Source organism: Athene noctua, chromosome 1 (genome assembly GCF_965140245.1).
Source record: "Athene noctua chromosome 1, bAthNoc1.hap1.1, whole genome shotgun sequence".
Classification (NCBI taxonomy): domain Eukaryota; kingdom Metazoa; phylum Chordata; class Aves; order Strigiformes; family Strigidae; genus Athene; species Athene noctua.
In genome coordinates, this window is record NC_134037.1 from 69,167,606 (window position 1) to 69,184,279 (window position 16,674).

A 16,674-nucleotide genomic window follows, 5' to 3' on the forward strand; every position below is an offset into this window, starting at 1 on the left:
ATTTAACACGCATATTTACTTAGAGCTGTGTATATGATCACATATAACACTTTGTATTTGGTATATCTCTACTGGTTGGAAATAAATTTTTTTATACTCCTTCCACTTCAATATTGCCAATAGGTCACAACAATATTCATATTTTATAAAGATCCTTGATGTTAGAAGAGGCAAAGCGACAACTGTCTTGCCAAAACATCCCCATGTACTTCCTTAGGCACATCTGGCTAAGCACCTTCCCAGTACATTAACATACTCTGCCTTATCACCCAAGTAACAGAGAACAAATGCCACCTTCCGTGTCACTCATGAATCACCTACTTTCTTCTCCATTATACTAACTAAAAAAGCTCTGATCAACGGAGCTTTCCACAACGGTAACTCTTTTCTATTTGCACCATTGCAACTCCAGACACCCTCACCAGTCAAGATTTTCATAACACATCTAGATTACAGCATTAAAATGACCTACAAATGTATCTCCTTTCCAACTTAAATGAGAACTTTAAATTAGCTTTCCCTTTAAATTTTAGCAGCTTCCGATGCTTATCATGTATAAATACACTTAAGTCAAAAAAAGAGTCCTCACACATTTGCATAACGATAATGACAACACAGCCCACCAACATCTGCAGCAGCCTGCCTGAGCTCAGTGTTTCTACATCTTTGTCAAACTCATAAATGCATTTGCTTTTTTGCTTTTCCCTCTGAAAATCTTGGAAACTTAAAAGCAGAAGCCACAAGCGAAAATGCTGACACTTTACAGCTATGCAATGTATTTTCATTTTCAGGATCACAAAGTATATTCTAAAGAAAGCATGTTTTGCATATGGGGCCCCAATGCTTCCAAGAAAAACAGGTAAGTTATCTGCTGCAGAGAAGAGCAAAATGAGACAAAACTACTAAGATTACAAGCTCAGCCACTCAAAGAAAATATTCCAGACTGAGGAACACAAACTACTCTGATAAAATATGAAACTTCCTAAGCACTTCCCCTGAAATTAGGGGACTACTCCAGAGTTTTCAAACAACTGCACACAAGCACAGTTACTTTTAATCAGGTTTGCAACACAAACCCATCAATTCCTACTGCCATGTAATAACAAGGCAGCACAATGGCAATATTCTGTTTGAAGCTTGCCCTTAAACTGACAAAGGAAGAAATTACATTACTTCATTTTTTTCCTGCAGTCGTAAGTGGGCCACACCTGAAACCTGTAGATAGCTACGTGAGCTCAGAAATCTTTTTCTTCAGTCACCACAGAAGCTAATACAGAAACTCCGGCGATTTGTTCTCCTGTTTTCAGTAGAAAATTTACATATGAATTACACACCAAATTCCTTTGGTCTGATAAACTGTTCTGGACTTGCATGAAGAAAATACTGCTTCTTCATTATCATCCTCCTCTTGCTATCCTTCGCTGTCTTTACAAAAAAACTGTACATCAAAAACCAGCAAGCACCGTGGTGAAGTCGATCTCTCTTGCCTGGAGTCTACGCATAGAAACAGGTTTGGAAAAATACCCTTACATTTCAAGGGTTGTTAAGATTCCCAGATTTTCTGCCAGATAGGCCCACTTGTTAGACACTGCCTTGTGCATAAATATTAATGCAGCAATATGTACCAGTGAAGAAATTATCTGATGTAATTCAGATGATTCTCAAAGACATAAAGAACTGTATATAACAGCCTGCATGAATGATGTTCAGGACATGACTGCAAGACCCAAATACCATATTATTTCCTACTACTTTTCATATTCATTAATCACCATTAGATAACGAACAAATGAACATACACAGAGGCTAGAGACAGCACAAGAGTCACCTAGGTGTTGTTTCCCATGACGGAATACAATTCAAACATTGTTTTTGCACTCGAGAACACAAATGCAAACATTTCATAATCGCACTACGTATGCGAAATCAAAATAATCCTTACCTTATTTAAAATGGCATTTTCAGTAAAAAGTCAGGCTATGCTAGTACGAGGTGGCAGAAACTGTGCCATCCTCCTTCGTCAGACTTTTCCAAATGCCCCTGTGTTCAACTAAGTCTAACTCTGCTCTGTTTTGTTTCCCCAGGAGGACCATTCAGCACCATGTGCTCCTTTTCAGCTGTCAATAAACAGAAGCAGTGAATTCCCCCGCGCTTCACAAAGCTAGTTAGGCATAGCCATTCATTTCTTCAGGAAAACAGGGCATTGATTTCAGCAAATTCCCAGGGAGCAGCTACAACAAAGAGATCAAAGACCCACCTCCTTTCCTGTGCGGCTTTGGCCGGCCGGGCCGAGAGGAGCAGCGACGGCTTTGCTGAAGAGCGGGCTCAAGCCCCACCGACCACCGCGTGCTCCATTCACACCCATCGCCTTCCTACATTCCCGGGACAGCCCCCGGCGCTAACCGTGACAAACCCCTACATTCAGGCAGCATAATATACTGCACGCTAGTTCATCCGAGGATAAAAAGAAAAACAAGCTCCAAGGGAAGTCTGCTGCTTCCCCAACTGTCCGAGCCTCTGTAGCTGCCAGACATTTTAGAAACTTCTCTTTTTTTCCTTAGCTTCTCCATCTAAAACAGAGAAACTACCTCAAAGTCATCATGCCAAAACTTCACTGGGATGTTGGCTTTTCGTTTTATTTCCACAGGCTTGAAGACTTTGTTGCTGGAGTCTGAGGTCTAGCTGCAGCAACCCTAGTATTGTGCAGCCATGACATTTTCTTTGTGCCATTTGCCCCAGACTGCAGTGGGTTTTTTCTTAGGAATCTAAGGGGGTTTGTTCTGGTTTGGTTAGATTTTTTTCTTTTTAGTTATACATCTAGTTTTCATTAATGTGACCTGGAACAAGATTTTTACTCCTGGAATTTGACCTTGCATTGAACCAAGCATCGGTGAAAGACGATGCTGTGGTCAGCCTTAGGGACTGGATGGTTAGGCTGCATGCCTACTACTGAACAGTAAGAGCCAGAGACTGTTCCCTAGTGCTGAGACCATCTGGTATCACCTCCTACCCTTTTCCCCCACAAACAGTTTGGTTACATCCAAATTCCTTACCTGGAACGGAGCCTGGTAGATGTTATCCCCAAAACATGCTTTGGTGTTGCTTGTTAGCATAGGCCAGTACTAAGCTCATGAGCTGGCTCTGTACTATTTATTTATATAAAAACAGACATAAAGACCTAGAGTCACTTCATATCTGTACAGATTTGCCAGATTATTCTTTAGCGTTCTCCTGTGCACCAACATTTTTCCAAAGCCCTACCTGGCTGCCACAAACCTCACATGCATGTGTACCCCCACCAGCTGGAACCTGGAAGGGCCCCTCCGCACTGGTACTGTCTTGAGGCTATCTCCAAGTGAGAAAACAAACTTCTATCCCTCTAGCATGACAGAGTATCACATGACCTGCCACAGCACAAGCAGTATGATACTGAGAAAACCAGGGACAGAACTGCAGAATTATCTAAGTTGCAAAAAACCCGTGGAGATCAACTAGTACAGCCTCTTGTTGAAAGCAAGCCCTTAGATCAGCGTTACCCAGGGCCCTGTCCAGCCACATCTTGAATATTTCCAGCATGGGAAATTCCACCACCTCCCTGGGCAGCCTGTTCCAATGTTTACTTGATCCCACAGTGAAAATGCCCCTTACATCCAGGAGCATCTCTCCTGAAGTAACTTGTGGCCACCGTCTCTTGTCCTGTCACGGTGCATGCCCAGGGAAAGAATGCTTCCATCTCCTTCTCCATAGTCACCATTTTTGTACTGGAAGACCATCACTAGATCCTCTTAAGCCTTCTCCAGGCTGAACACACCCAACTCCTTCTACCTTTACTCAGGCAACAACTTCTCTAACCCACTGACCATCAGGAAAAGTGGTGACGCTGACCTGAAGAGAGAAAAATGAAACTCCCAGGTTATGAAATAGCTAGAACAGTCAAACCAGACTGAACATCTGAGTAGAGTTGAGGAGTCTTAATTGATTTTGACCAGGACCACTGTGCAATCACCCTGCCTCTCTCCTTTCTTTAACATTTCACTCCTAACAGTAGTTTTGCTTGTACAGTCAGGCACAGTATATTCCTCATTTCAGAGTTCTCCCTGTATCTAAATGGCACTTAAGCATGCCCCAAAATTGCGTTACCAGATAAAGCTCAAAAAATGCACTTTCACAAATAACTTGATCTTGAAGCACAGATATCACCTCCACAGATAGCTGCTATCTGCCAGTAAGCTGATGTATTTATTAACTGATTACAGTTAATGACCAAAAAAAAAATCTGTTTTCTTTGTTCCTCTGAGGAAGTATTGGAGACTGATAAAATGGGTTTCTGAAATTCCTCTCTCTTATACTGCACAGTATGCAGCTGGGCAGCCCTTGGAGGCAATGATAAAAAATGGCAGCTGAGGCACTGGAGGGACTCCAAAAGCAAGCATGTAGATCAGATCAATAAGCATAGAAAATGTGCTTAATGCTGCAGATAGCTTAGGCTGGAGTGTGAGAGTGCAAGTAGCAGGGAGACCTGTGCAGTAGTTTTTTGTGGTAGTTACAATAACAAAGTATAAGGATATGCCACTTGTATATTCTTTGCTGTTGAAAAAGAAGGATGGATAAGTGATGGGGCATGACATTTGGATGTGACTGGACTAATGATGCCTTGGAAGGAGTTAAATTCACACAGTGATTAAAAAATCCCAAGCACATCACTCAGTACTAATCTAGGATGGTATTTGTGCCAAAGATAGATAAAACATTTTAGATAGAACTGTAATTTTAAGTCTCAATGAACCAGTCTGTTCTTATACATGGGCCAGATTTTTACAATTTTACTCATATTAAGTCATGCTTTACTCCAAGAATAATCCCGTTGATTATAATGGCAATATTGTTCCACAGATGTCTCAGAAGAAACGCAAATGTAAAAGCAGACTTTATACTTAAGATAAAAGACATAAATCATGAGCACATCTGGGAATCTGATAAAAACATATGGTACAAAAAAATCACTGTGGGATGACAGAAATGTACTTACATAGCAGGTCTGTGGACATGTTTACAGATCAGGCAAAGGAAACCTACATAAAATAAATGAAAAAAGAATGATCAGTTTTCTGAACTAGCACTATTTATGCTAGTTATATGCATAGTTTTTTAGTTCTTTAGGAAATGAGAACATATCTAGGAAAATCTAACACAGAAGAATTTTGATTTGTAGAGGAAAAGAGTAAATCCATCCATATTTTATTCCTTAATAAATGATTCCAATTCATTTCACAAACAATATGAACTGACAGTATTGATGTAATGCATTTTAAGAGCAGTTCACTGTATTCTACATCTTCATTAACATTTAATATTAAAACAGAAATTTCAGGTGCCATGTATTTTACCCCATGCCATTCTGTATTCAAGCCTGCTATTTCTAGTATTCATCTTAAGGGTCCTCACCCTTGCAAAGTCAAAGGGATTATTAACTATAGGACAAGACATTTTATCTGCTCTCTTGGAAGAATTCTGGAGACTTCCAGCTTTCTGCTGAACTCTGTCATCTTGTTCCCTTCCCATTCATCTGCTGGTTTTTGACTGAAATTTTACTACAAGCACAGATGCACAGAGTCTGAGTTTTCTGTAGCTGTCTGAGCAGTCTCCAACACAGTGGGATCCCAGTGTGTGGGCAAGGCTAGTTGGAGCAACAGAAATAACAAGGCACATAATAATAAGAGGGCATGGAAATAACAGTACGAATCATATCAGCTTATGCCATTTTGTTGTGTCCTATACAAAATTTGAAAATTTCAGGCAGTGTTTGAAGGTGCATGTGTATGATTTAGGATGAAAACTTGACTCTGATGATGACAGTGGTATTTTGCTGCAGACTAAAATGGGCCAAAGAAAACATCTTCATTTTTAAAAATACAATGATCGTTAGTAAGATGCTTAATTAACTGGAGCTGGGTGGGAGAACTGAAGGAAGAGCAGTATGGAAGACGGCAATAAAGATGACAGGAAAAATGGCAAAGCATAATGAGAACCAAGGAGAAAACAGACTCAAGCAGAGTACAGGAGTGGTTAAGGTGAATGCAGAGCAGGATGAGGCAGGGAGGAGTCAGTGACCTGAAAACAAGAATTTGCCAAGGAAGAAGCTGTGCCTCTGCCAGGTTGTCCACAAGCAGGATGAGGAAGCTGAGATCCATCTATCTGCTGAAATCTATGAGCACATTGTGGTGCCACTTTCAAGTTTGAGAAGACTAAGGTAACATTTCTAATGATCCACTGTAAGCACTTAAGTTGCCACCTTAGCTTGAGTATGTGCCCTTTGTCCCTGCATACAAAAGCAGCCTTGCTGAGCATTCCCCCCCCCCCCCCCCCCCCCCCCCCCCCCCCCCCGGCATTTACTCAACAATTATGCACATACAGATCATCATTACTGGGCAACATAATAAATATGCTGATTACCTTAGCAAGTTAACAATTGGTAAACTTACATATGCTCATTTAAGTGCTCACAGACTCATGCCCAAGACCAAGACTCACAAAGTTAGTAAATCAGACTTGCTACATGTGTCTCATCACATCTTAGTCAAACCCCCAAGAATTTAAACTGTCCATCCTAGCATAAAAGACAGTATGTAAAGAAAATATATTTTACAGGTGCCCTGCAATCTGGAAGAGTTCTGATGTTGAAATATAAATTGCTGCCCGGTCTTTCCTTCCCACATGCTTAAACATGTCTTTCAAGTCTATGCTGCCTTCACCAAACAGACGACAAGTACAAGCTTTGCATTTCAAAGAACGATTTGCAGTGGTGGGTGGTGAGGAGTACTTGACAGGTATGCTGTAGACTTTATTTCAGAAAATTTATATTTTCAATACATAATTGAAAAGACTCCTCCCACCTTTGGGCTGCACACATTCCCTGACATCAGTGGGATAAGACTGACAGAAGCAGCTCATCAGAGACCTTCAGCAGGGAAGTCACTATAAGGAAAGATGCTTCAATTGCCCATGCACAAGCATCCTGTCTTCTGAGGTGCCCTAGGACATCTGAAGCACCCACATGAGGCTGATAGATGTAATATTGGCTATATAGGAAAAAGAGGCCAACCTGGACCAGGAGCTAGAAGCCAGGCAGGGCTACCCAGGGCATCTCGGACAGCACTAGACACTTATGTTTCAGCAAATTAATCAAGTTCTATGCTACTGCAGTTTGTCTGTTTTTACGAGAAGCCAGGCAGAGAACAGGCAGGTTGCTGGTACATCACTTCTGTCTTGAGATCAAGGGGACTGCAGATGAGGCATGAAACACATGATGTGCCAGCACATCAACTTCTCTTCTGTAACCCCTGTACTCTGCCAAAACAGCTGCCTCCAGTGAACATAAACTGGCTTTTGTCTCTGTCTGGGACTGTGGGTAGATGTGAGAGAGAAGCAGTAAAGGGGCCTGCACGCTAAAAGGGCATCAGTGAGTCCTCTTTCCAGGTGAAAACAGCCATGCTGAGAGGAGGCTTTCTAAGCAGCAAGTGTCCTAGCCTGATTTCCATTCACCAGAAAACACTTTCTACAAAAATACTACTCTGCAGTTTGACTCCATTCTGGCTGAGAGTGAGGCACTTGTCTGTGGTGTTAATTTCTAAGAATTTAGGCCTTGCAGAGGAAAGTGGACTTTAACAGCATCCATATGTGACTGTACACATGCCAACCCTTGTCATCTCCAGACACAGCAGGCTACATGTTGTCAGTGTCAAAGCAGTGCCATCAACTATGAAGATTTCATCCCCCCACTGAGTTACTAGACAAAATTATAATTGTGCTGGCATTCAGTCTGCAGGGCAATTGCCTGGTAAACCACCACAATACAACAAACTCTCCCTTTCCATATGGTTTGAGTCAGTAGTATACCTTCATCCTCCCACATCTGGTCTGCAGCAGTCTCCTGTCATGAGAAAGTCCAGCCTCAGCCCATTCTCAGCCCATCCCCCACATGTCTGCCATCCAGCCATATTCCAGTGACAGTGTGGTCCATGAACACCCCAATTAAGGTTTGGCTGAATTGTTCAGTGGTGTCACTTCGGTGGTAGAGGAGGGGGCATGGAGAAGGAGCACATACATTAGGTGGGACAGAAGACCATACCTCTTGACACAGAGACTGTGACAGAATGACAGGTCAGAATGACATCAGAGGAATTCTGATGAAGAGCAGCATGGTCCAGAGCAACACAAACACCTATGAGACAGCTCTGCAGCAATCAAAAGGCTAATCTGCTGCTGGGGTGGAGGCAGCTATCAGAAGAACGAGGAGGTTCTCCATTCACTTACTACTCAGAAGCAGCTACAAAAACGACAGCAGGAAAGTGCTATTGCACAGGTTGGCTCTTCCCTCCCATCCCTTTTGCCCATGCTGATATGGGTGCCTTCTCCTGTGGTCTGGAGCCAGGAAGGAATTGGTCCTTGACACTGGCATCTAACTGCTGCTCCTCACAAGCTTAAAAGCACTTACCAGTACGGGCAGGTCACCTTGTACGGACCTCTACTCCTAAAGTCCTCCCAGGACATAGTCAAAGGTACAAGACTGCTGCAGAAGAATTGCCCCAGAAAATGAGGGCACTATGAAGAGGATAACCATAAATCACCAAAGTGTTTTTCTCCACAGGCCATCAAAGCCTGAGAAACTTTCACTTTTTTTCCCCTGTATGAAGCAGCATTAGCCCCAGTAACCCTATAGCACCCACATCCAACCCTTGGGCAGGGCACAGAGACTGCAGACCAGGAGGGAACACCTCCATGAGGGCATCCTAGTCACTGCAACACAAGCCACTTGCAGAACAACAGAGCAGCAGGTGTACCAACCCAAGGAACTGCTCCTCTTCTAGCCGTCAGGACGTTATCTCTGACAGGGTGAGGATAAGCATGGCAAGGTGTATTTGCAAAGCCAAGGGAGTGTAAGCAGAACTACAAGCTCCTTCATAAGCTATGCTGGCTCTTCCCTGCAGTTACCCTCAACATGGACCCAGAGCTGCCTGTCCTAGCTGCAGAAAACCACCACCATAAATCCCTCTCCTGCTTCGAGGTCAGCTCTCTGGTGCATGAGGGCACCTCTTGCGCAGTGTACTGCCGCCCAACCAAGGGGGCTCCAACACGTGCAGAGTCACAGCAGCCACTTAGGCTGTGCCAACCAGGCACAGTGCCTGGTGGTTTCTGGCCACATCGGTCACTTGTCAATCTAAACTTAGGTGGCTGGCCAGTGGCCACACTGGCCTCAGTAACAGTCCCATTGGCCAATATTCTGTATTTTTACTCCTTGTAAACCACACCGACATACCACAATGACCTTTATATGAATTGCTGCAGGTATATTGGCCAAATTTGCTGTGCTGCCCACACAGCCAAAAGAAGTTGTTCACAGCTGCTCTTAAATATTATACTACTCATACTTTCTCATCAATGAATGGGCAGGAGGAGGAGCACAGTAGTGGATGTTTCCCTTCCATGAAAATGGCAGCCCTGAAAATTTGAGGCACAGCCTTATGAGGTTCTTAAAAGCTTTTAGGTCTCAGGAAATTAGTTTATGCATTTAGGTTTAACAGGACTTAATGGGTTAAGTATAATAGATGGTTATCAGTCTACAAATAGCAGAACGGTGATTACAGGCACACTGGATGATGAGAAAGTCAATGCTTTGTGGTGGTGAAAAGTGTTTATGCGCTGGTTAGAAGTGAGGATGGGTTCTGCATTGCCTATCAAGAAGGACATGTTGCAGAGTACATTTGTGTAGGAGCCAAGATTTTAGATTTTGTTTTCCTTCGTTGTTCCACCATGGCCACAAATTTACAGACTATGCATTTTATGTTTTAGAAGTGACTGTAGTGGGCACACTCTGGGCATGTATGACTTGGGATGGGTATACACAATTGTGGTGGGATTGCCCTGGGACATCCAGGGTCCACAGTGGTAAAGGCAATGCCTGTTACCCCTTCTGTTCTGATGCAGTGGGAGTAATGAAATCAGACAGCCAGTTTCTAGGTGTGGTCCATGAGGACGAGCCTACATGAGGATCAGGGTCACTGCTGCACCAGAGGAAAGGTGACTCCCACAAGGAAAACCAGCCTGCACAGAACCTCTGGGGCTGCTCATGAAGCACAAGACAACCACAAAGGCTGCCAACAATGGCTTTGGTAACTACCTTGCTTACCAGTGCTTCAGATTGAGAGATGGCGATAGGGGCGGCAAAGGCTCCAATTTCCACTCCTCCTATGCCTAGAAAAATACTACGATGACACCTGGCTAAAGTTTCTGAATGCACTTCTCACCCAAAATCCTGTATCCACTGCAGGTCACTGATGACTTCTAGGCGGATGACACAGTTTTACCAACCAGCACTTGCTTCACTGGCCCTGAAGCTCATCTTCACCAGTGAGGACCAACTCCATGGCACAGGAGGTCAGGAAACTGCTCTGTGAAGGTCCTTTCCAATGCCTGCAACTTGAGACTACAACTAGCTGTTTAAGACAGATGTCCTGCATGTAACACCGCAGCATTCTCACATAGGTTCATGTGACAGAGCTCTTCCACTGACCTCTCTTCCAGAATAGGAACATCCAGCTTCCCTGGCATCATGCCCCAGAAAGCCAGAGGAAAAGCAGGTACTGATGTGAAAAGAGACTTAAGTGGAGCAACAGGAAAAGCTTTCTTACTGCCACACTGACAATGTGGGTGATACCCTTATGCTTGCCTCATGATGCCATCTGTAGATGACAGGAGAACATGCTGTCTGCAAAAGAGACCTCTGCCATGCTGGGACAAAGAGCTGGATCACAGCTTTTGAATTATGAATCCACTGTGAGCAGAAACATGGCTGTTCTGAACCAGTCAGCATCTGCCCTTGCCAAGCCTTCAGAATTTATTGCGGAATTTCTTACATTGCTTTCTGCACAAAAACAATGTCAAACCCCAGTGACTGTCAGCACTGGCATGCTCTTTCTAATGAACTGACATTATACGGCTCAAAAACCCACCTCAGTTTCATGCTGCATGCCAAAGGGACACATTAGTTAACCAGACACTGGAAGTCTGTGAAGTCATCTGTTCACCCTACTTGTGCAGCTGAAAAGAGGCCACTGCTATACTTCAGATACTCCAAAGAATGTCCAGAACAACTCGTTTATACATTCACAACAGCCCCATGTCGATGACATTATCTAAGTACCTTTTATCACATTTTAACTGAGTGAAGGTAAAACGCAAATAAAAGCATTTTTAAAGACACTTATGTTAAGTAATGTGGTTGCAGATGTCTTTAAAAATACACAAGCGAAGATGTGACAGGAAAACCACACTTAACCTACTTAACTAAGATTAAATCAGGAAAGACTCTCTTCCCCCATTACAGAAATCAGTTGCTGGGGTTTAACTTTCAGCATACCTCATGGCTCAGGTTGCATCCATCAGAAGAAAACATACCTTCAGGAGACAAAGCATCTATCACACAGTATTAGCATTCCACTAGTGTCCCTACTTGTTCTCTTTTGGCTACTGCTAGTGCTCATGCTGGGCTAACTATTTCTGTTGACATAGTTTCTCTTCTCCTGAATTCATGAACGTGAAGGAAAATCATAATGATTTAGAAATTATTTAAATATAACAGTACTAACAGGGAAAAATGAATATGGAGGGCCAAAATCTCCAGAGAAACCTATGTAGATTTTCTGAAGTTCGTGTTAGTCCCACATGTGCATCAACAATCAGGATTTGTTACATGTTAAGTACAATTCCTCAAACACGTCCAAACTGAAAGTGAAATTCTGAGCATTTTGTATCTACCACATGTAGACTCCCTCACTGCAGAAAACATGAAATTATAAATCACTTTATAATTTATCACACACTTGTACTTCTACAAAATTACCTATTTCTTTCAAATAATTGAATCGTTTAATAATTCTAAACCAGAATAACTCATTTGCCATTATAATGTGGTTTTTTATATACAGGATTCCCCATCTTTCCCTTGATTAAGCAAAGAACTTGAACAGTAGAACACAAACACTTGTGTCCCAAATCCAGAAATCTGGCTCACTGACATTGCAGAAATTCTTCAAATCTAAGTGTTACTTGTGAACGCAAAAAATAATGAAAACCTAAAGTTATACATGAAACACCTCTCTCTTTTACAAAGGACTATGCAGATGTAAAAGAACGGTGCACAAAATTGTAAGGCAGACTGTGGGTAGATAGAAGTCATGCACTCAAGAATATGTCTTCTCTAATATGTTTACTAAGAATATTTTGTGCACCTTCATCATATTGTTTTAAGGTGTGTATAAACATACACAAACACTATACAAATATATAAACCAGTCATGCTGCTGAAGGAAACTTTATAACTATATACACATCTGTACAGATTAAATGCCTTAGCATGAAAGCAACCAAGAGCACTGTCAGTTTCCAGTGACTTCAAGAAGTCAGGCAATTAGACATCCTATTGACTTTAATAATTTGTGAATCAGTTGGCTATTATTTTGCCAAAGCTACATTGAGTGTTAAATCTGGATACACAGTCGTGCCTTGCCATTTACTGCACCAACCCATCAATATTCTAACCTGGTTACAATCACCCCAAGATGTAGCCTCATCAAATATGGCCCACATATGCACCTCATCTATCCAAGTCCATTTTCAGCTTAAAGTGAAAAAACTATTTTCATTATATATATTTCATTTTATATCCTGTGTCCTGATACCAGAAACAGAAAGACCATCAAATCTCACTCCTTGTTTCTAAGGAAGTTTTTCCTGAAATACGTTCCGGAATACAGCACTGTCTCTTATCATAATTTTCCTACCTTCGTATCACTTGGTCTATTTTGGTCAGCAAAAGACCTATGGCAGACAAGGCATCAAGTACAAGTCTTTTTCCATCACCCGGGCCCTGATAACAGAAGAAATGCTATTAAATAGTATTTTTTAAAAGTGGTAGTAACAAAAGGGAGACAAATGCCTAGGGAATGATAACAAATCGCATCATATGCCAGCCTGCCTTACTGAGGGCTGCTCTTGTTGTTTGGCTTTGCAAAGCACTCAGCATCTTGACTGCGATCCAACAAAGCATTTCTATATTTCCCATGTCTTTCCACCACCAAACTATTTGTACATGTGAAGACAAACCTACACTTCATATTTTGCTGGGTCAGGATCAAGGCACCAATCATCTTTCTGGATCCTTTTTTGTTATGAGAATTGGTTAAAATAAGCTAAAAAAAATATCTTAGAAGTGTGAGTTTTAAAAAGCCTCAAGACCCAGGAACATTCCTAAAATAATTTGCATTCCACAGCAGCAGGCAAAACCATTTCCATTTCAATGAGCCTGTGGTGAGGACCCTCTTCTGCTCCCTGAAACTCGCAACTGAACCCCGGCACAAAACAAACACCGAACCCACTCGTACGAGGTCGCGAGAAAAAGCACTTTTTCCAGTTGTCCCTCAATACCTTGGCTAAACTCTTTTCATCGCTTCAGGCCCACATCCCAACACTCGTTTCCGGAAGGGCACTGCTGCTACTCTCCACTGGGCAGACTGGTGGCAGGCAGATTTCACTTCCCTTCCCCTGCATCCTCCTCGGGCAGCCTTCCCCAAAGAGTCAACAAGCCTCCTACAGCTTCAAAAAAAAGGTTTTTACGGATACTTCGGCTCTAACACTCTCTCCTTTCATAAGCATGCTACAAATAAAACCCGTTAGCAGCCACCAGCATTCCAAACGCAGTGAGGGAAACTCAAGAGTAGAGACAGACAGACTGACAAGTTCCCTTGTGGTGCAACGGCCACTCCTGTGACCAGAAAAGGGGATACACATCAGGAAATTATGAAAACAGATTCGTCACCTGGAAGCCAACACCTTACCTCACACATCTTGCTCAGATTATGATAATTTAAAACCTCCCAGCTTCATGCTCACAAACTTTGCACATACCTACAACAACATCCAGATGCGTCCTACAGCACTACTGCAATCATGTAATGCAGTGTGCAATGCTGCTATATCACGTAACTATTAACATTTGAATTATTTGGTCAAATTTCACCTTCCAAATCTTGCTCTCACTCTTTGGCAGCTTTAAATTTCAACACTGTGAAACAACCACTTCATTCAGAAACTTGTAAAACTGAGGAAGTTTTTTTACCTGAAAAGGGATTTCAGGTCATGAAAACTGGTATTTTTACAGGTATTTTAGATGCAACATATGAACTTAATGGCAATTTCAACAGGTTTAGCAGCTTTGTCTCTTTAGTTGCTTCATAAAAGCTGGATGTCTCTCTATATAAATTATTTATCAAAGCATAATAATGCTCTTCCATATTTGGAAGTCCCACTATTTGGAAGTCAGTGCTAGGTTAATGGTTGGACTAGATGATCTTCAAGGTCCTTTCTAACCTAGCTGATTCTGTGATTCTGTGATTTGTTAACAGTATCTTGGCTAGTACAAATGTTTTCTTTCCTCTGTCCAATCCTAAAGGCCTCAGACTTAGAGAACTGCCTGAGCCATCTGAAGGAAGCAATGGTAACACTTGTACATCCTCAAAACTCAAACTGAAGCATAAGCAAAGATTTTTCACTAAGAGACAACAGTAGCTGATTTAATTGAACACCACAAGCCTTGTGCTGGGTAAGAGCTGCCTGTCACATCCCTCAATTTGTTTGCCACAACCTGCACACTCAGATTTTCTGCCAACAGCAACTGCATTTGCCAACGGCAAACTCGGCAGCAAAGCCACCCACGTCCTTCCATCCCCATTCACACATGTGAACTGGCTGGAGTGAGATACTGCATCAAAAACGCAATCTACCTCTTCACATGGTACAGATGCAAGGGGGACTTATTAAAACTAATTTACTGAAACGCAACCATTATATTAAATCATCAGGGACTAATTCTGTTGAAATTAAACTGTAACTTGAGGAGTGATTTCTTATTGCCTTTTATTAAATAGTACATTAGTTTTAGGAGTTGCATTTTCACAGTAGTGCTTAGAATACCCACGGTACATAACTCTAAAAATATCCAAATCCTCCAAATACTGCATATATGCTTGGTTAATGAAAGCTACACATGTTCCCAAGTATTACTTAGCTGCTGCCTCAATTTTTCCTTTGATTATGAAGCCACATGATGATTCCAGAAATCCACAAATTGTGGCTCACAGGTTATTGTCAAATAAATGTAGATATTGATGCAGATTCAACACAGTGGATCACCATTCATATTCAGCAGAGTAGCCTGTTTCTCAGATAAAGGAGAGAGAAAAAGTTGCTCCCCACTGTCAACTAAAGATCAGTTCTTCCACACTGACAGCTTGTAACACAGACTTATAACTGGCCTCCTGCCTTTCTGAGGTCTGGACTGGAATCCTTCTTGGTCATTGTATGTTATACATACCTTCTTGGGATCCTATGCCACTTCTTGCACATTATTCAAACAAGAAGCAAAAAAATGTGGCATTACATGCACAGTGTTAGTGCTTGTTTAAAATTTTAGCCTGCACAGTAATGTAATTGTACCCTTTTCTCCAGCAAAAACAAAACTTGAATAAATTAAAGGAGGCTACCTCTTGTCTACACAAGCTTCCCTTTTCAGTGTAGGAGAATGTGAAGGAAATTATGAAACCAGAATAACAAGGCCAATGCTGAAGAACCCTGCAGAGACCAGTAGCGTTCAGCCACTACCTCCACAGTATAAAAAAACCCACTTAAAAATAAATGACCATTAATTCCCATATCAGTACTAAATTAGGAACTTGAAATTTGACACACCATGGATTAATGAATGCAAAATTCATACAGATATAAAATATGCCTCATATTTCAGCAGTTCAGCATTTTTATTACAGTCACTTGTCTGTATGCCATTTATTCAGAGACAGTATTGGAATCTGATTAACTTCTCCAAGGGCTCTAGCAACAGAGGCAAACACCATTTCTTCATTTTAAAGTTATCCTGATACAGAAAAGCTTGTTACAATAATGTAGAAAAAATCCTGTGACCTCTAACCTTTCATTAAAAGTTCACCAAGAGGTCATTTGTCCTTATTTCTTCATCCAGTTGCATGACCTCTTCAACCCCAACTTTGACATTTGAAACACCCATTCAGTATGGTTCAGTGAGTTAATGAAAAATAACTCCGAACAACTTGGACGTTTGACATTTGCACCCCAAGTTACCAGAAGGTCATTTTAGTAATTTATAAAATCTACATGAACATATTCTGTCAGATGTTTGTATGGGATGTGAGGTCTGCGAGTAGAAGAACTTAGGGTTATCCAAAAGTGACCACTATCCAATACTTAGATGGTTTCAGTCAACAAACTACTGAAGTGTATTTTACTTGTTGCACCATGACATTCTAGTCAACATCTACTACAATGTTAATAAAAACCCAACAGATTTCTAATAAACGGTGACTGATGACTTGATAACCAGATTCACATCAGTATGATTCAAGTGCCAGTGCTCTGCTGGGACAAACTGAAGGCACAGGTCACACTTTCCACAAAGATGCTGTTTTAACTTGTCCTGTAAACTCCATAGATTCAACTTTTGAAGAACATCCTTGACAAAATAAGTGAAATTAAAATTACAATTTAATGCAATTTAAGATTCTGGGACCCAAATATTTTATTAGAAGT

At 41.7% G+C, this 16,674-nt stretch overlaps 1 protein-coding gene across 2 annotated transcripts in view; it reads right to left on the bottom strand.

The window, feature by feature from the left end:
• The window catches only part of PLAGL1 (PLAG1 like zinc finger 1), a 51,655-nt gene that overhangs the window by 25,785 nt on the left and 9,196 nt on the right, over nucleotides 1–16,674 (bottom strand). For both annotated transcript variants that reach the window (XM_074896473.1, XM_074896474.1), the window contains exon 2: nucleotides 5,030–5,072. In XM_074896473.1, coding sequence (XP_074752574.1) covers nucleotides 5,030–5,048 — 19 coding nt within the window. In that variant the 5' untranslated portion in view covers nucleotides 5,049–5,072. The remainder of the gene's footprint in view (nucleotides 1–5,029; nucleotides 5,073–16,674) is intronic.